Below are 22,993 nucleotides of genomic sequence, written 5' to 3' on the forward strand. Positions count from 1 at the left end.
ATGCTCTCAACATTGCATGAACTCTGGGTTTTCCATGCTTTGTGTGAGGACTATCTGTTATGACCTCTCCCCATCTTCTGGCTAGCGGGCACCAGGATATAAGGGAAGTGATCCTGAGTAGCTGTTTCCTTAGCCAGGACTTAATAAGGATCAGGTCTTCTCAGAAGCATCAAGGCTTATTTTTTAAAAACAATTTTATTATTTCTTGATAGTGTCATCTCATGTCAAAGATTAACAAATATCCAGTTTGATTCTTGACATGCAAAGTCAGATGCCCTTTGTTGGTTCCCAAAACTACCCAGCTAAAGCCTCAAGGAGATGCCTGGACATGAGCATCCTACAATAACTAGCCTTCCAAGGATCAGTCTGGGTACAGAGGTACAAAGAACCTTCCAGGTGCTCATAGTAGGGCTAGGGTTACATAACACACACGTATGTCAGAAATATAACACCGAGAGGAAAAAAAATTGTCAAAAAAACTAAACAGCACCACTGAGCTGTAGGACAACTTCAAGCAGCGGGAGGAGAGAGAGGGGGATACAGAAAAAAGATAGGAAGAAATAATGACTGACAACTTTGCAAATTTGATAAAAACCATATACCCACATGTTGTGTGACAGGATCTTTACCAGATTACTTAAAGGTACATATGTTCGCCTGAAACTTGAAGGCTAGGCCCATGGCAATGGTATCCAGCTGAAGAGCAGGTATCCCTGAGAACCAACCAAACATCCTAGAGAGTATCTGAGAACCTCTCAAGAAAAACAGTATCACTGTTCAAACACAGTAGGCAAAGATCCAGAAAATTAGCTTAAAAGCAGTTTAGAGGGAGCCAGGCGCAGTAGCTCAGGCCTGTCATCCCAGTTTGGGAGGCTGAGGAGGGTGGATCACTTGAGTCCAGGAGTCCGAGACCAGCCTCAGCAACATGGCAAAACACCCCATGTCTTAAAGAAAAAAAAAAAAATGCAGTTTAGAGACAGGAGGCAGCATGGCTCTCTAGAGCTGTCCCGCTGCAGTCCAGGAGTGCCTTGGATGTAAGCTGAATAAACTCATCTACTCATCAAGCTCAACTGTCTGAGTCATCCTTTGGTCTCATGGCTCCTTCCCAGTTTAGGTAGGACGTTGCAGCCCCAAGTTTTTCTTGCAACATCACAAATCTAAGATAATCTCTAAGAATCCCAAACATGAGAAAGATGAAGAGAAGTACATCAAAGAATGTCATAGTCAAATCGCTCAAAACTCAAAATACAGAGAAAAATCTTAAGAGCTAGAGCTTGGTAGAGCTGGGTGAAGTGAGAAGATGTTATACAGAGGAACAAAGAAGGATTATAGCAGATTTCTCATTGGAAACAATGCAAGAAGACAGCAGAGCAATATCTTTAAATTATGGAAGATATGGGCCAGGCGCGGTGGCTCAGGCCTCTAATTCCAGCACTTTGGGAGGCCGAGGCGGGCGGATCACGAGGTCAGGAGATCAAGACCATCCTGGCTAACACGGTGAAACCCCGTCTCTACTAAAAAATACAAAAGAATTAGCTGGGCGTGGTGGTGGGCGCTGGTAGTCCCAGCTATTCGGAAGGCTGAGGCAGGAGAATGGCGCGAACCCAGGAGGTGGAGTTTGCAGTGAGCCGAGATTGCGCCACTGTACTCCAGCCTGGGCGACAAAGCGAGATTCCATCTCAAAAAAAAAAAAAAAAAAAAAAAAAAATTATGGAAGATCTGGCTATTCTCCTGCCAACCTAGAATTCTAGACCCAGCTGTTGTGTAGTAACGAATCTGATTGGCCTTAGTCCCCAGTTCCTCGGAAGGAGCCTCTAAATCCTTGGAATTTCAAAACCCAAGTGATAGGAGTGCTTCTGTTATTCATGATGGGGCCTGATACTTTATGCTAATGATGTAACTCAGAATGGAGGCTGGCCACACCTGAAAGACCAACCATGTAATTGGAGGGTTGGGGCTTTGAGGCTCACCTAGCATGAAGGAGTGCTAGCACTCACCTAGCACTTTGGGAGGCCCAAGCAGGCAGATCACCTGAGGTCGGGGGTTCAACGCCAGTCTGGCCAACATGGCGAAACCCTGTCTCTACTAAAAATACAAAAATTAACCGGGTGTGCTGGCACATGCCTATAATCCCAGCTACTCAGGAGGCTGAGGCAGGAGAATTGCTTGAACCTAGGAGGCGGAGGTTGCAGTGAGCCGAGATCGCACCACTGCACTCCAGCCTGGCTGGGTGACAGAGTGAGACTCCGTCTCAAAAAAAAAAAAAAAAAAAAAAAGAAAAAAAGAAAAAAAAGAGGGTTGGGGCTTTGAACCACTTGCTATCAGTCTGACATAACCTGACTTCCCAGAAGTGGAGAGGGGCTAGAGATTAAGTTCAGTCATATGGCAAATGAGTCGATCAATCATGCTTATAAAATAAAACCTCACTCTGGACACAAAGCTCCTGTGAGCTTCCCTGCTTAATAATAATTTCTATGTATTGGTATACATCGATGTGTAGGAGGGTGATGCATCCTGACTTCACAGGGAGAAGGCACTGGAAGCTTTGTGTTGGGACCCTCCCAGACCTTGTCCTACACATGTCTTCTTTGGTCAGACCTGATTTTTATCTTTTTTGCCACAATAAAATTGTAAACCTAAGTATAGTGGTTTCCTGAGCTCTGTGAATCATTCTAGTGAATTACTGAACTCAGGAGGTAGTAAGAAACCTCAAATTTGTATCTATTTTGTCAGAAGTATGGGTGACTTGGGAACCCCAAAACTTCTGCTTGGTGTCTAAAGTAAGGGCAGTTCTGTAGTAGACTAGGCCCTTGTAAAGTTTGGCCTAATTTGGGGTAGTGTCAGAAGTCATTGTACCGGCAAAAAAAAAATTTTTTTTGAGATAGAGTCTTGTTTTGTTGCACAGGCAGGAATGCAATGGTGCGACCTCAGCTCACTGCAACCTCTGCCTCCTGGGTTCAAGAGATTCTCCTGCCTCAGCCTCCCAAGTAACTGGGATTACAGGCACACGCCACCATGCCTGGCTAATTTTTTGTATTTTTAATGGAGACGGTATTTTGCCATGTTGGCCAGGCTGGTCTCGAACTCCTGACCTCAAGTGATCCTACTGCCTCAGCCTCCCAAAGTGCTGGGATTATAGGCATGAGCCACTGCTCCTGGCCTCAGCAAAAATATTTTTAAAAGACAGAGGTAAAAAATAAATACTTTTTCAAACAAAAGAACTAAATAAAATTCTCAACAGCAAACTACACTACAAAAAAAAGTTTTAAAAACGTCCTTTAGGCAGAAGCAAAGGATACCAGGTGGAAATATGGATCTGCACAAAAGAATGAAGAGCAATGGGAAACTTAACTACATGGAAAAGGACGCATGACATTTTCTTGTTATTTAAATCTATTTAAAAAGCAGTAAATGTTTAAATAATAATACTATTATTACTATTAAATAATAATAGTGTGGGATTTACAACACATCAGTATCAAAAGTTTGAAAACAACTATATAAAGGCCAGAAGGGGAGAAATGGAAGATTCTAATCCTGTATGTGAAGTGGTATAATATTATTTGAAGATTGATATGAGGGCTATGTTAAAGATATATACTATAAATGCTAAGGTAAACATTAAACAATAAAGGGCTATAGACTATAAGCCAATAAAGGACATAAATGGAATAAAAATACACACTTAACCCCAAATAAAGCAGCAAAAGATCATGGAAGAAGAAAAAGCAGATGGAATAATTAGGAAACAAATAAGGAGGTGGCAGACATAAACAAACTACATCAACAACCACATTAAATGCCCCAATTAAAAGGTAGAGATTGTTAGATTGGATTTTTAAAAAAGAAAGATTTGCCAGGCGTGGTGGCTCATGCCTGTAATCCCAGCACTTTGGGAGGCTGAAGCGGGAGGATCACCTGAGGTCAGGGGCTCAAGACCAGCCTGGCCAACATGGAGAAACCCAGTACAAAATTAGCCGGGCATGGTGGCACATGCCTGTAATCCCAGCTACTCAGGAAGCTGAGGCAGGAGAATCACTTGAACCCGTTAATGGAAAATGGAGGTTGCAGTGAGCTGAGATCGCGCCATTGTACTCCAGCCTGAGCAACAAGAGTGAAACTCCGTCTCCAAAAAAAAAAAAGACTCTATTAAAGAAACTGAGTCAATAACTAATAATCTCCAAAAAAGCACCTGTTTCAGATGTTTCACTAATTAATTCTACTAAACACTTACAGAAGAAATGATACCAATTCTCTACAATCTTTTCCAACCAAAGATGATTGTAACATGATTCCTAACTCATTCCACGGAGCCAGTATTACCCTATTACGCAAATCAGATAAAGATATTACAAGAAAAAAGTGCTATAGACCAATATCGCTTATGAAAATAGATGCAAAAATTCTCAATATTAGAAATATCAAATCCAACAATGTATAAAAAAGTTATATACCATCACCAAATGGAAATTACTCCAAGTATGCAAGGATGGCTCAACATTTGAAAATCAATTATCTACCACATCAACAAACTAAAGAAGAAAAACCATATAGTCACATCAAATGATACAGAAAAAGCACTTGACTAAATCTAAAACCCATTAAAAACTTTTTTGATAAAAACTCAGCAAACTAGGAATAGAGGAGAACTTCCTCACTTGACCAAGAACATCTACAAAAGACATACTTGTTAACCTTACTTCATGGTGAGAAACTGGGTATTTTCTCCAAGAATGGGAACAAGGCAAGGATGGCCTCTCACTACTCCTATTCAGTATCATACTGAAAGTCTTAGCCAGTGCAATAAGGCAAGAAAAGGCCGGGAGTGGTGGCTCACACTTGTAATCCTGGCACTTTTGGAGGCTGAGTTGGGGGGATTACTTGAGCTCAGGAGTTCAAGACCAGCCTGGGCAACATAGTGAGACCCCCATCTCTAAAATAAATAAATAAATAAAAAAGCAAAACACAATCAAAAAGGCAAGAAAAGGAAATAAAAGGTAAACATATTGGGAAGGAGGAAATAAAGGTGTTTATGTTTAGAGATGACATGATTGTCTATGTAGAATATTCTAAAGAATCAACAAACAATATTCCTGTAACTAATAAGCAGTTACAACAAGGTTGTAGGATACAACGCTAATATTAAAAAGTCAGTTGCATCCCTTTATACCAGAAATGAATAATCCGAATTAGAAATTAAAAACACAATACTATTAACACAAAAACTGTAATACCTACATATAAATTTAACAAAATATACTGAAAATCTATACACTGTAAATTATGAAACTCTGATGAAAGAAATCAAAGATCTAAATAAATGAGACATTGCATGATCATAATGGAAGACTCAATATTACTAAAATGTTAATTCTAAGCAATTTGATCTATAGATTAAATGCAAACCCAATCAAAATCCAAGCAAGTTAGTTTGTGAATACTGACAAATTGATTCTAAAGTTTACATGGAAAGGCAAAATGACCCAAACAACCAATACAATACTGAAGAATAAGGTTAGAGGACTGATATTACCTGACCTCAAGACTCACTATAAAACTATAGTGATCAAGACAACATGGTTCTGGTAGAAGAACAGATACATACATCAGTAGAACAAAGCAGATAATCCAGAAACAGACTGATAAAATACAGTCAACTGATATATGACAAAGGAGCACCTGCAATTCAATGAAGACAAGATATATTCTCATTGACGAATGGTGCTGGAACACCTGAATATTCATATGCAAAAAAATGAATCTAGATACAACTTTTACAAAAATTAACTCAAAATGGGTCATGAAAATGATCCGAATGTAAGATTTACCTAAATGTAAAACACAAAACTGTAAAACTTGTATACGATAACACAAGAGAAAATCTAGGTGACCTTGGGTTTGGCGATGAATTTTTAGAATACGAAACCAAAAGCAAAACCATGAAAGAAAACATTAATAAGCTAGACTGCATTAAAATTAAGAACTTCTGCAACAGATACTGTTAAGAGAATGAAAAAGACCATAGACTAGGAGAAAATATCTGTAAAAAACACATACTTGGCTGGGCACGGTGGCTCATAGCTGCAATCCCAGCACTTTGAGAGGCTGAAGATGGAGGACTGCTTGAGCCCAGGAGTTCAAGATCAGTCTGGACAATACAGGGAGATCTTGTCTCTACAAAAAATTTAAAAATTAGTTGTGTGTTGCAGCCTAACGCACCTGGTCTCAGCTACTTAGGAGGCTGAGGTGGGAGGATCATTTGAGCTTGAGTTGTAGTGGACTATGATTGCACCACTGAACTCCAGCCTGGGTGACAGAGCAAGACCTTGTCTCAAAAACAAACAAGAAAAGTCAACCCCAACCCCCAAAACAAAACAAAAAACCCACATACTTGATAAAAGACAAATGTGCAAAGAACTCTTAAATCTCAACAAGAAAACAAACAACCCAATTTTAAAAATGAGCAAAAGATCTCAACAGCCACCTCACCAAAGAAGATATACAGATAGCAAACAAGTATATAAAAAGATTCTCAACATCATTTGGCACAGGAAATTGCAAATTAAAACTACAATTGGATACTCATACATACCTATTAGAATGGCTAAAAAGGATGGGGAACAATGGGAACTCTTGTTATTGTTAGTAGGAATCCAAAAGGTACAGCCACTTTGGAAGACAGTTTGGCAGTTTCTAAAAAACTAAACACAGTCTTCCCACACAATCCAGCAATTACGCTAAATAATTACTCACTTGAGTTGAAAACTTGTCTACACAAAAACCTGAACATGAATGTGTCTAGCAAGTTTCTTTGTGATCGCCCAAAACTAGAAGCAACCAAGATGTCCTTCAGTAGATGATGGATAAACATACTGTGGCACATCCATACAATAGAATATTATTTAGTAATAAAACTAAACAAGCTATCAACCTACAAAAAGACAGGAACCTTGAAGGCATATTGCTAAGTGAAAGAAGCTAATTTGAAAAGGCTATATATCATAAGATTCTGACCATGTGACATTTTGGAAAAGGTAGGTATAATTATAGAGACAGTAAAACAATCAATGGTGCCAGTGGGAAGAAGATGAGGGACAAAGAGGTGAAGTACTGTGCACTATTTCAGGGAAATAAATCTACTCTGTATGATACTGTAGTGGTGGATACATGACATTATGCATTTGTCAAAACATACAGAACTTTATAACCTAGAGAGTAATGTAAGGGAAAAAAAAAATTTTAAGCCTTGGTTTGTCACCTCTAAAGGCAAATTTAAAAAAATAACTTATGAGGTCAGAGGAGAAGAACGGAGACTATGACAAGAGAATCTAACTATATTACAAACGTATGAAACAACATCACTGAAGAGGGTGAAAAGTGCTGACCTAAGAAACTTTGGAAATGAATGAAATCAGTAAGACTAAAGATCAAAGGAACTACAGGTAAGTACTGAACTCAACTTGATAAAGTTGTTTCTCAGGCAGTATGGGTTAATAATTTTGATACTGCTATACATGTATACTGGAACTGAGTAATTTATGTGTATGGATGGTGGATGATGGGACCCAGGTTTCTCATTGCTGGGGTGGAAATTTACAGATCAGCAAAGGTAAGAAGCTAGAATGATCCATGTGATATTGAATTGGAGCCAGAGACATCAAGAAGAATTCATGTTTAATATAAATACAGACAATTACATATAAAAATATTTATAGACGTGTATTGTCACAGGTTAGCATACATACTAATACTATATTTCTTTGATCAATCAGCTAAGAGGGACTAGAAAAAGGACACCCCAGAAGAAACAAGCATACCTAGAACCCAGATCTTGATTTGTAATACTGTTCTCCAATTTGAAAATCCACACTTCTTGGAGAAATGGCTGATTCCAGGACTGGGGTCAGAAATACACAACATGAGTCTGGAATATCTTATAGTCATAGAGAGTAAGGAAGGGATAAAACAACAACAAACCAAAACCAACCAAATAAAAACCACCAAACTGATGTATGTAAAGGGGGAAAAGGAGCCAACTGAAAGGACCTCGATGGCCAAAACTGGAACAACTTAAGCAAAAAAACTAAAGTGTTAATGGATTACAGTCTGATCTAGATAATAAATACCTATTAGTTCATACTGATATAAATGACTGAATAAATAAATGGGAAGAAGACCAGTGAGGATGTAGAACACTTGAACAACACTACCAACAAACTTGACATAATTGACACTTATAGACTACTACCAAACAGTAGTAATATACATTCTTTTCAGGTGAACACAGAACATTTGCTAAGAAAGATCACATTCTGAGTCATAAAACAAAACTCAATAAATTTTAAAAGGATTCAAGTCATATAAAATATATTTTCTGACTACAATAAAATAGAATTAGAAGTCAGTAACAGAAAGATCTCTGGAAAATCCCCAAACATTCCTAAACAGTATACTTCTGAATGATTTGTGGGTCAAAGAAGAAATCAAAAGGGAAATTAGAGGCTGGGTGTGCTGGCTCACGCCTGTAATCCTAGCACTTTGGGAAGCCAAGGTGTGGGCATCCCTTGAGGCTAGGAGTTCAAGACCATCCTGGGCAACATAGCCAGACCACGTCTCTACAAAAAATAAAATAAAATAAATTAGCTGGGTGTGGTGGCAGGCAACTGTGGCCCCAGCTACTTGGGAGGATGAGGCAGGAGGATCGCTTAAGCCCAAGAAATTGAGACTGCAGTAAGCTATGATCAGGCCACTGTACTACAGCCTGGGCAACAGAGCAAGACTCTGTCTCTTTAAATAAAAATGAAAACACATGTCATACTACTAAAGCAGTTCTTAGGGGGAAATTTATATCACTACATACTTATATTAGAAAGGAAAGACTAAATCCCAGCACTTTGGGAGACCAAGCTGGGAGGACCATCTGAACCCAAAAGTTCAAGATCAGTTGGGACAACATACTGAGACTTGGACTCTACCAAAAAAAAAGAAATGACCTCACTTTCTACCTTGAGAAATTTAAAAAAGAGGAGCAAATGAAACCCAGAAGAAAGGTAATCGTAAAGACCAAAGCAGAAATCAATTAATAAAAAAATCACTGGAAACGAGAGAAAATGCATAAAACCATACATGACACCAGGCATAGTGGCTCACATGTTTCTAATTCCAGCACTTTGGGAAGCCAAGGCAAGAGGATTGCTTTAATACAGAGGTTCAAGACCAGCCTGGGCAACACGATGAGACCCCATCTCTACAAAAAATTTAAAAATTAGCTGGGTATGGCGGTGTGCCTGTGGTCCTGGCTACTTGAGACGCTGAAGTGGGAAGACTGTTTGAGCCCAGGAGGTTGAAGCTTCAGGGAGTCATGTTTGTGCCACCCTACTCCAGCCTGGGTGACAGAGCAAGACCCTATCTCAAAAAACAACCCAAAAAACCCAACAAAAAACATACACAGGTTTTTGAGATCAACAAAATTAAAATGACAGACTAATCAGGGAAAAAAAAGACAAAACACAAATTACCAACATCAAGAATGAGAAAGGTGATATTTCTATGGATTCTATAGTTATCAGAAGAATGGTAAGGCAATATTACAAACAACTTTATGTCAATTAATTTGACAACCTAGAAGAGACTGAAAATTCTTTGAAAAGATATACATTACCAAAGCTCACTCAGAAACAGATAACCTAAATAGTCTTATATCTATTAACAAAATTAAGTTTATAATTAAAAACCTTCCCACAAATTCTAGGTTCAGAGGCTTCACTGAAGAATTCTGCCAAACATATAAGACAGAAGTAGTAACAATTCTACACACTTCCAGAAAATTGAAGAGGAGGGAATACTCTCCAACTTATAACCATGAGGTCAGCATTACCCTGACACCAAAACCAGACAAAGATATTATAAGATAACTACAGACTAATATCCCTTATGAATATAGATGCATACATCTTAAAATTTCAGCAAATCAAATACAACAACATATAAACAGACTAATACAAACTAATATTCTCTAAATAATGGGGGGTAGGAGCAAATACATCATGACCAACTAACATTTATCTCAGGAATTCTAGTTGGTTTAAAATCTGAAAATCAATCAATATAAGTCACTACATTAGTAGGCTAATCAAGAAAAAAATATATAATCATGTCATTAGACAAAGAAAATGTATTTGACAAAAGTTCAATAATAATTTTCGATAAAAACTTTTAGCAAACTAGGAATAGGATACATTCTTCAGTTGATAAAGGGTATCTATGACAAACTGAGAGCTAACACCACAGTTAACAGTAAAGACAAAATGCTCTAAGATCAGGAACAAGGCAAGAATGTCTATGATTACCATTTCTATTCACAATTATACTGGGAGTTCCAGCCCAGTGGAATAGGCAAGTTGTCTTTATTCATGGACAACATGAGTATCTCCGGAAAATACAACAGAATCTACAATAAAGTTACTGGAATAAGAGAGTTAGCAAGGCTGCAGGATAAAAGATCAATATACAAAATCAACTATATTTATATATACTGTAAACAATCAGAAATGAAAAATAACAATACCACTTATAATTACATAAAAATATGGAACACTTAGTGATAAATCTGACAAAAGAGGTATAAGAACTTCAGAAAACATGTTGAGAGAAATGAAGGATGATCTAAGTAGGTGGAAAAACAAAGCATGTTCATGGAGAGATTTGATATTGTTAAGAAGTTAATTCACTCCTAATTGATCTACAGATTCAGCACAATCCCAATAAAAATACCAGCTGCCTGTCTGATAATCTGATTTTTAAATTCATATGGAAATACAAAGGACAAGACACTAGACCAAAAAAAAAAAACAACAAGAAACAAACAAAAAAACAGTACATACATACTATAATAACTCCATTTAGATAAAATTCTACAAAATCCAAAGTAATCTACGAGTGACAAAAAGCAACATCAGTGGTTGCCTGCAAGTAATTACAAAAGGGCCTGGGGAAACTTTAGGAGATGACAGATATATTCATAATTTTGATCGTGGTGATGGCTGCAGAGATGTATATACATAGATCGAAAGCTGGTTGGGCACAGTGGCTCACGCCTGTAATCCCAGCACTTTGGGAGGCCGAGGCAGATGGATCACCTGAGGTCAGGAGTTCGAGACTAGCCTGCCCAACATGGTGAAACTCCATCTCTACAAAAAAAAAAAAAAGAAAGAAAGAAAGAAAAAAATACAAAAATTAGCTGGATGTGGTGGCGGGAGCCTGTAATCCCAGCTTCTCAGGAGGTTGAGGCAGGAGAATCATTTGAACCCGGAGGAGGAGGTTGCAATGAGCTGAGATAGCACCACTGCACTCCAGCCTGGGCAACAAGAGTGAAACTCTGTCTCAAAATAGAGAAAGTTATCTAATTTTATACTTTGAATATTGCATGTCAATTTTATCTCAGTAACATTTGTTTAAAAATAAATATAAATAAGTAAAACAAATATTTTAAGTACTTTATATATTCATGGCACAAAATTTTTTACCTTTTCTTTTTTCTTTTTTTTTTTTTTTTTTTGAGACGGAGTCTCGCTCTGTCGCCCAGGCTGGAGTGCAGTGGCCGGATCTCGGCTCACTACAAGCTCCGCCTCCCAGGTTTACGCCATTCTCCTGCCTCAGCCTCCCGAGTAGCTGGGACTACAGGCACCCACCACCTCGCCCGGCTAGTTTTTTGTATTTTTTAGTAGAGACGGGGTTTCACCGTGTTAGCCAGGATGGTCTCCATTTAGAGTGCAATGTGATTGAAGATGGCTCATATTTATGTACTCATTTACTCATTTTTATTGATTTTTTTTTTTTTTTTTTTTTTGGAAACAGGGTCTTGCTCTGTCACCCAGGCTGGAGTACAGTAGCTCAATCATAGTTCATTGCAGTCTTGAACTCCTGGGCTCAAGCAATCCTCCCACCTTGGTCTCCCAAAGTGTTGGGATGATAGGTGGGAGCCACTGTCCCTGATCAGATGGCTCTTATTTTTAAAAATCTTAAGTCTAAACCCTTCTGTGGTTTGTTTTTTTAATTTAGATTTTCACTTGCTTTTATTACAGATAAAAAATAGGCCAGGCGCAGTGGCTCACACCTGTAATCCCAGCACTTTGGGAGGCTGAGAAGGGCGGATCACGAGGTCAGGAGATCGAGACCAGCCTGACCAACATGGTGAAACCCCGTCTCTATTAAAAACACAAAAAATTAGCCAGGTGTGTTGGCAGGTGCCTGTAGTCCCAGCTACTCGGGAGGCTGAGGCAGGAGAATGGCGTGAACCTGGGAGGCGGAGCTTGCAGTGAGCTGAGATCACGCCACTGCACTCCAGCCTGGGCGACAGAGGGAGACTTTGCCTCAAATAAATAAATAAATAAAAAATAGGCCAGGCATGGTGGTTCATGCCTGTAATCTCAGTACTTTGGGAGGATGAGGCAGGAGGATCACTTGAGGCCAAGAGTTCAAGACCAGCCTGGACAACAACACAGTGAGACTCTGTCTCTACAAAAATTTAAAAAATTATTAGCTGGGTGTGGTGGTGTGCACCTGTGGTGGTAGTCAGTTGGGAGGCTGAGGTAGAAGATCACTGGAGCCCAGGAAGTCAAGGCTGCAATGAGCCATGATTGTGTCACTGCACTCCAGCCTAGTTGAAAGAGTGAGGCTCTGTCTCAAAAATAAAATAAAATAAAATAAAATAATGTCAGCAATTTTTCTTGGAAACTAATGAAGAGGTATTATAGTTGTATATTTTTAAACAATAGATTAAAAATTGAATCTTTCTTTTGAAAGATTAGAAACATTCTATTTCCAATGTTTTCAAATGATAGACTTACCAGCTTTTAAAGGAGGCATAACATTTTTCAACCAAAATCACATATAGATGGTTAACATTTCTAAACATCCATCTTCAAATTGCTTTCTCCGTGGCACAAATTTCTTTTAAAGTGTAGCTACCTTTAAACTCAATGTTAAAATATCACATTCACCCTGAAAAGACTGTTTGTGCCCCTTACCCCATACTCCTAGGGAGCATACTACTAAAAATCACTTGTTAGCACAGAAAAAGTTGGAATATTTGAAACACATTTTATAAAAAGAAAATTGGGCTAGGTGATGTGGCTTATGCCTGTAATCCTAACACTGTGGGAGGACTTCTGGAGTTGAGGAGTTCAAGACCAGCCTGAGCAACATAGTGAGACTCCATCTCTACAAAAACTACAAAAAATTAGCTGAGTGTGGTGGTGCACACCTGTTGTAACAGCTACTTGGGGGGCTGAGGTGGGAGGACTGCTTGAGCCCTGGAAGGTAGAGGTTGCAGCGAGCTGCGATCATGTGGCTGTACTCCAGCCTGGGTAACAGAGTAAGATCTGGTCTCTAAAAAAAAAAAAAAAAAAAAGCCAGGCGCGGTGGCTCAAGCCTGTAATCCCAGCACTTTGGGAGGCCGAGAAGGGCGGATCACAAGGTTAGGAGATCGAGACCATCCTGGCTAACCTGGTGAAACCCCGTCTCTACTAAAAAATACAAAAAGCTAGCTGGGTGAGGTGGCGGGTGCCTGTAGTCCCAGCTACTCGGGAGGCTGAGGCAGGAGAATGGCATAAACCCGGGAGGCGGAGCTTGCAGTGAGCTGAGATCGGGCCACTGCACTCCAGCCTGGGCGACAGAGCGAGACTCCGTCTCAAACAAAACCATTGTCTTACTCTAAAATTTAGAATGGACAGAATAGAGAGGGAAAAGGGGTTGAGGGATCTTCGATAAGCCAAATGAAAAATGATGAGGGCTTCCATAAGACCATGATAACGAAATCAGAATGTGCTGAGTTTACAACACCTTCTGTGTCAAAGATTTTTTCCGAGTCTTACATTGAATCATTGGTGACATCTACCAGAATGAAAGACATCATATGATAAGTCTTTGTTCTAATATAAATAAAGTAAATACTGTACTTATTATCAATTTTTAAGGTTAATTTATTTATTAAGATTTTTCAGAGCTGATTCACAATTCAACATTCTACATTACCAAATATGGCCAACGTTGGAAAAAAGAAATGGCTTCCAAGTTATGGAGTTGTTGCCAGGATAATAGCAAAAAACAGACCACTATGTATTTGATGGAAATCTTTGGCAAAAGGCATCTGTAATGCATGGGGAAGTAATGATGAATTCCCACCAAATGCAAGCAACAATATAATAAACAAGCATTCTTTCCAACTGGCTAGGCTCTGCAGACTTTTCAGAAGATGCTATTCTGACACTACCACAAGCTGGGTTTACTGCAATTAAACTCTGACGCCATCCATACAGAGTTAGCATAGTTCCCACAGTTTAAGAGCAAAGTCCTCAACAAGACTGCCTCACTTCCAACACCAGTCCTAAGTCTTTGTGGGGGCAGTGGGGGGCAGGGCCCAGACCACCAGCATACCTGGCTGACTAGCTACAAATTCAGGGAGTACTCACAGCCCTCCCACATTCAATAATTTACTAGAACAACTAATAGAATTTAGAAAAGCACTATACTTATTATTATGGTTTTATTATAAAGGACACACAAAGGCGGGGTGAGGTGTGGGAGGGGAAGTAGAGCTCCTGTGCCCTCTCCTTGTGGAATCTGGGAGTGTAGCCTTCCTGTGTTCACCAACCAGGAAGCTCTACTGAGCCTAAGGTTGTCCAGAGTTTTAATTTTTATTACATAGTCATGATTGATTAAATGATTGGCTAAATGACTGAACTCAATCTCTGGCCTCTATCTCAACCTTCTAATAATGTGGTTTGTCTTTCTGGTGATCAGTCCCCATCCTGAAACTATCAAGGCGCCCACTACGAGTCACCTCATTGGTATAACAAGACAATCCTATGTTTCAGGAAATTCCAAGGTTTTCAGAGGCTCTGTGCCTACATCTGGAACAAAAATCACAGAAATTCTTTATTCTACCACAGCTGCTAAGGCCTAAAAATGTGTGCTACTTTTATTGGGTTTTCTCTATTTCTCCAATATACACTTCACCTTAAAAGGCCAAAATTACAGCCGGGCGTGGTGGCTCAAGCCTGTAATTACACCACTTTGGGAGGCTGAAGCAGGCAGATTGCCTGAGGTCAGGAGTTTGGGACCAGTCTGGCAAACATGGTGAAACTCCGTTTTTACTAAAAATACAAAAAAATTAGCAGGGTGTGATGGTATGCACCTGTAATCCCAGCTACTCGGGAGGCTGAGGCTGAGGCTGAGGCAGGGGAACTGCTTGAACCAGGGAGGCAGACAGGTTGCAGTGAGCTGAGATCACACCATTGCACTCCAGCCTGGGCAACAGAGCAAGACTCTGTTTAAAAAAAAAAAAAAAGGCCAAAATTACTACCATTTTAAAGTTTATTGACAGAATAAAATAAATAATTTTGAAACTGCCTCTGCCAAAATTATGACAGTGAGAAAAATGTGGCATAGGAATATTATGACAATGAAAGAAATCTGACCTAACCAACTCCATCTTGCTTCTAACCTCCAAGCTGCCCTTGTACATTTCTGAGCATGGGTCAAAACTAACTTTGGTAGGAATTTAGTTTACTTCGAAACAAAGATGGTAACAGCTCCTCCTGGGAAAAACCCTCTGAAGGATTGGGGACCAGACCACTTTGGTAAAACTGACAAATTAGCCACAAGGTTAAAAATTATGGCTCAGGAGTTATTCAGCCAGAGGCCACAAGATTCCTCACCTCACAGATTCTCCTATAGACAACATCATCCCTGACCCAACCAATCGACATTCCCCCATTCCCTAGCCCCCTGCCCACCAAACTATCCTTAAAAAACCCTAGCCTCGGCCAGGTGCGGTGGCTCGCGCCTGTAATCCCAGCACTTTGAGAGGCCAAGGCGGGCAGATCACCTGAGGTCAGGAATTCGAGACCAGCCTGGCCAACATAGTGAAACCCTGTCTCTACTAAAACTACAAATATTAGCCATGTGTGGTGATGCACACCTGTAATCCCAGCTACTCGGGAGGCTGAGGTGGGAGAATCACTTGAACACGGGAGGCAGAGGTTGTAGAGAGCCGAGATCGCACCATTGCACTCCAGCCTGGGCGCTGGAGTGCAATTTTTGAGACTCCATCTCAAAACAAACAAAAAAACCATCAAAAAACCCTAGCCTCAGAAATTTGGGGGAGGATGATTTCAGTAATAAAACTCCAGTCTCCCGTTTGGCCAGCTCCGCATATATTGAACCCTTTCTCTATTGCAATTCCCCTGTTTTGATAAATTGGCTCTATCTGGGCAGTGGGCAAGGAGAACCCATTGGATGGTTACAATTTGAATTGGTCTTATTTTGGGGGAGGGAAGATTAAGATGTTATAACAACATTCTGGGCCAGCATGGTAGCTCACACTTGTAATCCTAGCACTTTGGGAGGCCAAGGCAGGAGGATCACTTGAGCTCAGGAGTTTGAGGCCAGTCTGGGCAACACAGTGAGACTTTGTCTCTACAAAAACATTAAAAAATTAGTTGGGCATGGTGGTGCGCACATGTAGTCCCAGATACTGAGGTGGGAGGATTGCTTGAGCCCAGCAGGTTGAGGCTGCAATGAGCCGTGATCGTGCCACTATGCTATAGCCTATGTGACAAAGCGAGACCTTGTCTCCAAAGACAAAAGCAAAAACAACAAAACAGTCTGAAGAAAATATTTAAACTGATTCTTTAAGAATTCACATAAAAAATAATTTCAACTTTTAGATTCACTGGGTACACTTGCAGTTTTATTACCTGGGTGCATTGCGTGGTGCTGAGGTTTAGGATACAATTGATCTCATCACCCATGTAGTGAGCACAGAACCCAATAGCTACTTTTTCAACTCTTGCCCCCTCCTTCTCTGCCCCCTCTAAGTAGTCATCAGTCTTTTGTTGCCATTTTATATTATTTTTTTTTTGGAGACAGAGTCTCACTCGGTTGCCCAGGCTGGAGAGCAGTGGGGCGATCTCAAACTCCATCTCCATGGGTTCAAGCAATTCTCCTGCCTCAGCCTCCCAAGTAGCTGGGATTACAGGCGTGTGCCACAACACCAGGCTAATTTTTGTATTTTTAGTAGAGATGGGGTTTCTCCAGGTTGGCCAGGCCGGTCTTGAACTCCTGACCTCAAGTGACACACCTGCCTTGGCCTCCCAAAGTGCTGGGATTACAGGCGTGAGCCATTGCACCTGGCCTGTTGCCATCTTTATGGCCATGAGTAACCACTGTTTAGCTCCCACATATAAGGGAGAACATGCAGTATTTTATTTTCTGTTCCTGCCGTAATTAACTTAGGACAATGACCTCCAGCTGCATCAATGATTTCATTCTTTTTTATAGCTACATTTTTTTGTTTGTTTTGGTTTCAGGGAGGGTCTTATTCTGTCACCCAGGAATGCAGTGGTGCAGGCATAGCTCACTGCAGCCTCAAAACTCCTGGGCTTAAGTGATCCTCCCACCTCAACCTCCTGAGGAGCAGGATCTATAGGTGTGAGCCATCATAAAGTCAAAAAGCCAGATAATTTTTTAATTTTTGGAAGAGATAGGAGTCTCACTATATTGTCCAGGCTGGTCTCAAGCAATCCCCCTACCTTGGTTTCCCCAGGTGTTGATATTACAGGTATGAGTCACTGTGCCCAGCTAAGCTGATTGTTATTAATGACTTACATTCATGGTTCTAGCTCCAGAAAAAATGACATTATTGAGAAGAATACTTCCTTAAGGCAGCAATAAATGGCTCAACGGGACCAAAAAAAAAAAAAAAGAAAATTTCTGACAGAAAATCCAGCAGCCTAGCAAGTAGACTTTTTCCACTTTACGAATCGATTTTAGCAGCTGGAGGAGACAGTTCAAAGGTAAGTGATCATTCATCCCAGAGAAACAAGGTATAAACAAAACTTGGAGCAGTCAGTTGACCTTGAACCAGTTGCTTCATTTATACAGTTTAACTAGTTATAAAGGAATATAATTGTATAGTAAGCACCTGTGTAAACACCATCTAGGTTTAACAATGCCATCTTCCAAAATCCCTCCACATAATCCCTCCTGATCAAAACCCCTCCCTTTACCCCATCTAAAGTCAATATTATGATAATCACTTCCTTATAACTTTACCAACTAAATATGCAACTCTAAACGCTCTAGTTTTTCTCTCATACAATTTTAAAAGTGAGATATAACTTTCATGTAACATTTACCCTTAAGCATGCAGTTTAGGGGTTTTTAGTATATTCACAAAGCTATGTAATGATAACCATTATATAATTCCAGAACATTTTTAACACCCAAAAAAGAATCTCTACCTGTTAGCAGTCACTCTTCATTTCCCTCTACTCGAGCCCCTGGCTACTACTAATCTACTTTCTGCCTCTATGAAATTGTGTATCCTGGACTTTTCATAGAAATGAGATTATATAATATGTGTCCGTTTGTGTTCTAGTTTGTTTCTGCACTTTATATAAGAAAATGCCAAGCTGTTTTGCAAAATAGTTGTATTAATTTATACACTCACCAGTAGCGCTTATGGATTTCTATTGTTTCACATACTCATCTATACTTGGTTTTGTCACTTTTTAAGCCATTATTGGTGGTCATATAATATCTTTTTGTGATTTTATTTTGCATTTTCTTTCTTTCTTTTTTGAGACAGAGTCTTGCTCTGTTGCCCAGGCCGGAGTGCAGTGGTGTGATCTTTGCTCACTGCAACCTCCGCCTCCCAGGTTCAAGTAATTCTCGTATTCAAGCGATTCTCCTGCCTCAGCCTCACAAGTAGCTGGGACTACAGACACGTGCCACCATGCCTGGCTAATTTTTTTGTACTTTTAGTAGAGACGGGGTTTCACCATGTTAGCCAGGATGCTCTCGATCTCTTGACCTCGTGATCCACCCACCTCGGCCTCCCAAAATGCTGGGATTACAGGCGTGAGCTACTGCACCCGGCTTTTTTTTTTTTTTTTTTTTTTTTTGAGACAGAGTTTCCCTCTTGTTGCCCAAGCTGGAGTGCAATGGCGCCATCTTGGCTCATTGCAACCTCTGCCTCATGGGTTCAACCCATTCTCCTGCCTCAGCCTCCTGAGTAGCTAGGATTATAGGCACCCACTACCATGCCTGGCTAATTTTTATATTTGTAGTAGAGATGGTTTCACCATGTCAGCCAGGCTGGTCTCAAACTCCTGACCTCAGGTGATCTGCCCACCTTGGCCTCCCAAAGTGCTGGGATTACAGGCATGAGCCACTGTGCCTGGTGAAATCCTTCACTTACTTTATTTGTTTATTTATTTATTTATTTTATTTTTTATTTTTGAGACTGAGTCTCGCTCTGTCACCCGGGCTGGAATGTAGTGGAGCGATCTTGGCTCACTACAAGCTTCGCCTCCTGGGTTCACACCATTCTCTTGCCTCAGCCTCCGGAGTAGCTGGGACTACAGGCGCCTGCCACCACGCCTGGCTAATTTTTTTGTATTTTTAGCAGCGATGGGGTTTCACTGTGTTAGCCAGGATGGTCTCGATCTCCTGACCTCGTGATTCACCCGCCTCGGCCTTCCAAAGTGCTGGGATTACAGGCGTGAGCCACCCAGCCTGGCCCTTCATTTTAAATGTAGTCAAATTTAGGAATCTTATCCTTTATATCCTGTTTATAAAAAATTTCCCTATTTTAAGGCCATGCAGATTTTCTTCTGTACACCTTCTAAAAGTTTTACTGTATTACCTTTCACATTTAAAACTGCAATTCACCCGGAATTGATTTTTTTGTGAAGAGCCACATTTTCCAGTTCCTCCATATGAACATCCAATGGATTTTGCCTACAGCTCTATAGTGCCACTTTTGTCATAAATCAAGAGTCTGAATAAGCGTAAATTTGATCCTGGGTTCGTCTTCCTCCCCTAACTCTTCTCTTCCTATTAGTATTCCTTAAGTTAAGGGTATCAACACACGGCATTAATCACTCAGGGAATTTGAAGATAATCAATCCACATGCCACTGATTTAATCTCTTACATTTTTCTCATATTCATATATTTTCTTTATTTTAAACATTCCCCTAACATCTTGATAAATGCAATGGCCTCTTAACTGGTCTTCCAACTGCCAGCACTGCCCTGTTAATAACTTTCAACATTTTTATCATACAATTCACAAATTCTTATGACCAAAAACAGTAGCAAATTGAATTAAAAGTGAAAGCTGCTTTTTTACTTTTTTCACAGGTAATCACCATTAGAACAATGTGATTTTAATTTTTCCAGAGTTTTCCTTGCATTCTTCTCACACCTTGTGGCTCTGAGTAGCTGGGATTACGGGCATGTGCCACCATGCCTGGATAATTTTTGTATTTTTAATAGAGATGCGGTTTTACCAAGTCGACCAGGCTGGTCTCCAACTCCTGACCTCAAGTGATCTGCCCACCTTGGCCTCCCGAAGTGTTGGGATTACAGGTGTGAGTCACTGTGTCCGGCCCACTTTGCCTCTTCAAGCCTTGAAGTATTTAGTTTTCCCTGGGTGTGGTGGCTCACACCTGTAATCCCAGCAATCTGGGAGGCTGAGGTAGGCAGATCACCTGAGGTCAGAAGTTCGAAAGCAGCCTGGCCAACATGGCAAAACCCCGTCTCTACTAAAAATAAAAAAAATTTGCTGGGTGTGGGGTGTGGTGGTACACACCTGTAGTCCCAGCTACTTGGGAGGCTAAGGCACAAGAATCACTTGAACCCAGGAGGTGGAGGTTGCAGTGAGCCAAAATTGCACCACTGCACTCCAGCCTGGGCAAGAGAGACTCTGTTCCCAAAAAACAAAACAAAACAAAACAACAACAACAACAACAACAACAAAGTATTCAGTTTTTAGATTGAAAAACAACCTTTGGCAAATTTTGATAAACTCCCTCCACAAGAAAATGAACATATATACAAAACTGGGAATATAATTTTAGGAGACTTATGGTACTTCTAAAACCACTCAGGGTCCATGGATCTTAGGTAAATTAAGAGTCCATGCCACGGAGTCTTCATACCTCATCCCTTTAGCACTGCATGTAGCCCTCCATGACCTTCTCCCTACCCATCCATATTTGAGTAGCAGTTTATAATCTAGTAACATATAATCTGTACTTCTTTATGGTTTGTGCTTGTTTTTTTTTTTAGACAGAATCTGGCTCTGTTTCACAGGCTGGAGAGCAGTGCAGTGGCGTGACTGTGGCTTACTGCAGCCGTGACCTCCTGTACTCAAGCAATCCTCCCTCCCACTTCAGCCTACTGAGCACCTGGGACTACAAGCGTGTATCGCCACATCTGACCTTTTTTTAAATTTTTTTTTATTTTTATTTTTTGTAGAGACAGGGACTCACTATGTTGCCTAGGCTAGTCTTGAACTCCTGGCCTCAAGTGATCCTCCCACCTTGGCCTCCCAAAGTGTTAGAATTACAGGAGTGAGCCATCGTGTCCAGGCAACTATAATGCTCTGGACTGTTAATTTCCTAATCATACAATTCTATTTCATACAGATCTTAGAATGAGCTTTCTACTTCATTCAATGAGCTAACTCCAAAAAGAACACCTTGCTTAATGACTAGCTTGGGTTACATATATTTACTTTTGTACTCCCAAGCACCCTGGACACACATTTAGTACAGCCCTTAACATACCCTGAACAGGTTGAAACTTGACTGTCCCCTGTGGATGCAGCTTCCTCTGCAGCTCTCTCAAATGATGGCTGTTGGATTTCACACACCCTTTGTACCACTAGACCTAGAAGTGGGGTAGATATCCTGCTGGCTCATTTCATCTTCAGGCATTCTCCCTCTCTTCTCCGTAAAAATAACCAGGTTTGAAATGATGTCATCAGACTACAACCACCATTACCCCTCCTTGCTAAAATTCACATATAAACCTTTGGGAAATCCCCTTCACTCTTTAAAGATTTTTATTCCTGTATCAATGACATTCTTTTTATCATGTCTTCTGTCAGGAGTAATTTCAGTATCTTCACACAATCTTTCCAAAATCCTAGCCTGAGAAGTTCCAGAAAGTCATATAGAAAAGCTGACTAGTCTCTCTTTATGTGTATGATCACTAACTTTGGCTCTTCATACTACTGGAAATCAGACCATACTTCTCAGTGTATTCTTTCTCCCATCCTTTTAAAAGACTGTGTCATACTTTATCCTCTCTCTTCAGGCTCTCAGCTAATCACCTCGCTTTCCATTTCAGTGAGAAAAAAAAGTTTTTTTTTTTTGAGACAGGGTCTTGCTCTGTCTCAAAATCACAATCACAGCTCCGTGCAATCATAACTCACTGCAGCCTTGAACTCCTGAGGCTCAGATGATCCTCCCACCTCAGTCTCCCAAGTAGCTGGAACTACAGGTATGCAACACCATGCCCAGCTAATTTTTGTATTATTTGTAGAGATGGGGTTTCACCATGTTGCCCAGGCTAGTCTCAAGTGAGGCTTATGTGATCCTCCCGCCTTGGCCTCCCAAAGTGTGGGAATTACAGGCGTGAGCCACTGCACCTGGCCTCAACTAATCAGAGAACTTCAATAAGCTATCTTTATCACATCTACCCAGCCATAATCTGCACTGCATTCCCCACATCCTCCCCTATTCCTAGGGAAGGACTGTTTGCACTCCTGACTAGGCTAACCTACTGCTTATTTACCAGATCCCATCCCCTCTCAACTACAGAAGGACACTGCGTCAGCCATTCTCCTTTCTCTTGCATTATCAGATTTTCTCTTGCTGTTGAATCACTTCCATCAGTGTATGTACATAGACACTGTTACTTTTTTTCAAAACTCTCTTGATCCCTCCGCCCATCTTTGCATTTCATTTCTGCTCTAACAGCAAAACTCCTTGAACCAATTATTTAGTGATTATCTCCATTTTCTTTTTCCCTTACTTTCTTGCTCACCAGTTAGATTTTGCCCCCACCGTTCCATCAAAACAGCTATCAATGTCAACACTGACATCACATTGCTATATCCCACTGGCAATACTCAG

General features: G+C 40.4%; 1 protein-coding gene across 12 annotated transcripts in view; it reads right to left on the minus strand.

Annotated features, from left to right (window-relative positions):
• The window catches only part of MAST2 (microtubule associated serine/threonine kinase 2), a 262,802-nt gene that overhangs the window by 37,279 nt on the left and 202,530 nt on the right, over nucleotides 1–22,993 (minus strand). For 5 of the 12 annotated variants that reach the window (XM_073007346.1, XM_073007344.1, XM_073007343.1 and 2 more), the window contains one exon: nucleotides 15,197–15,328. The exons of 4 other annotated variants lie outside the window; for them this stretch is intronic. In XM_073007346.1, coding sequence (XP_072863447.1) covers nucleotides 15,197–15,328 — 132 coding nt within the window. Of the gene's footprint in view, nucleotides 1–6,057; nucleotides 6,175–15,196; nucleotides 15,329–22,993 lie in introns of all 12 variants that reach the window. 3 more of the 12 variants (XM_073007347.1, XM_073007345.1, XM_073007349.1) reach the window with 1 other exon arrangement.

Source organism: Chlorocebus sabaeus, chromosome 20 (assembly GCF_047675955.1).
Source record: "Chlorocebus sabaeus isolate Y175 chromosome 20, mChlSab1.0.hap1, whole genome shotgun sequence".
Lineage (NCBI taxonomy): Eukaryota > Metazoa > Chordata > Mammalia > Primates > Cercopithecidae > Chlorocebus > Chlorocebus sabaeus.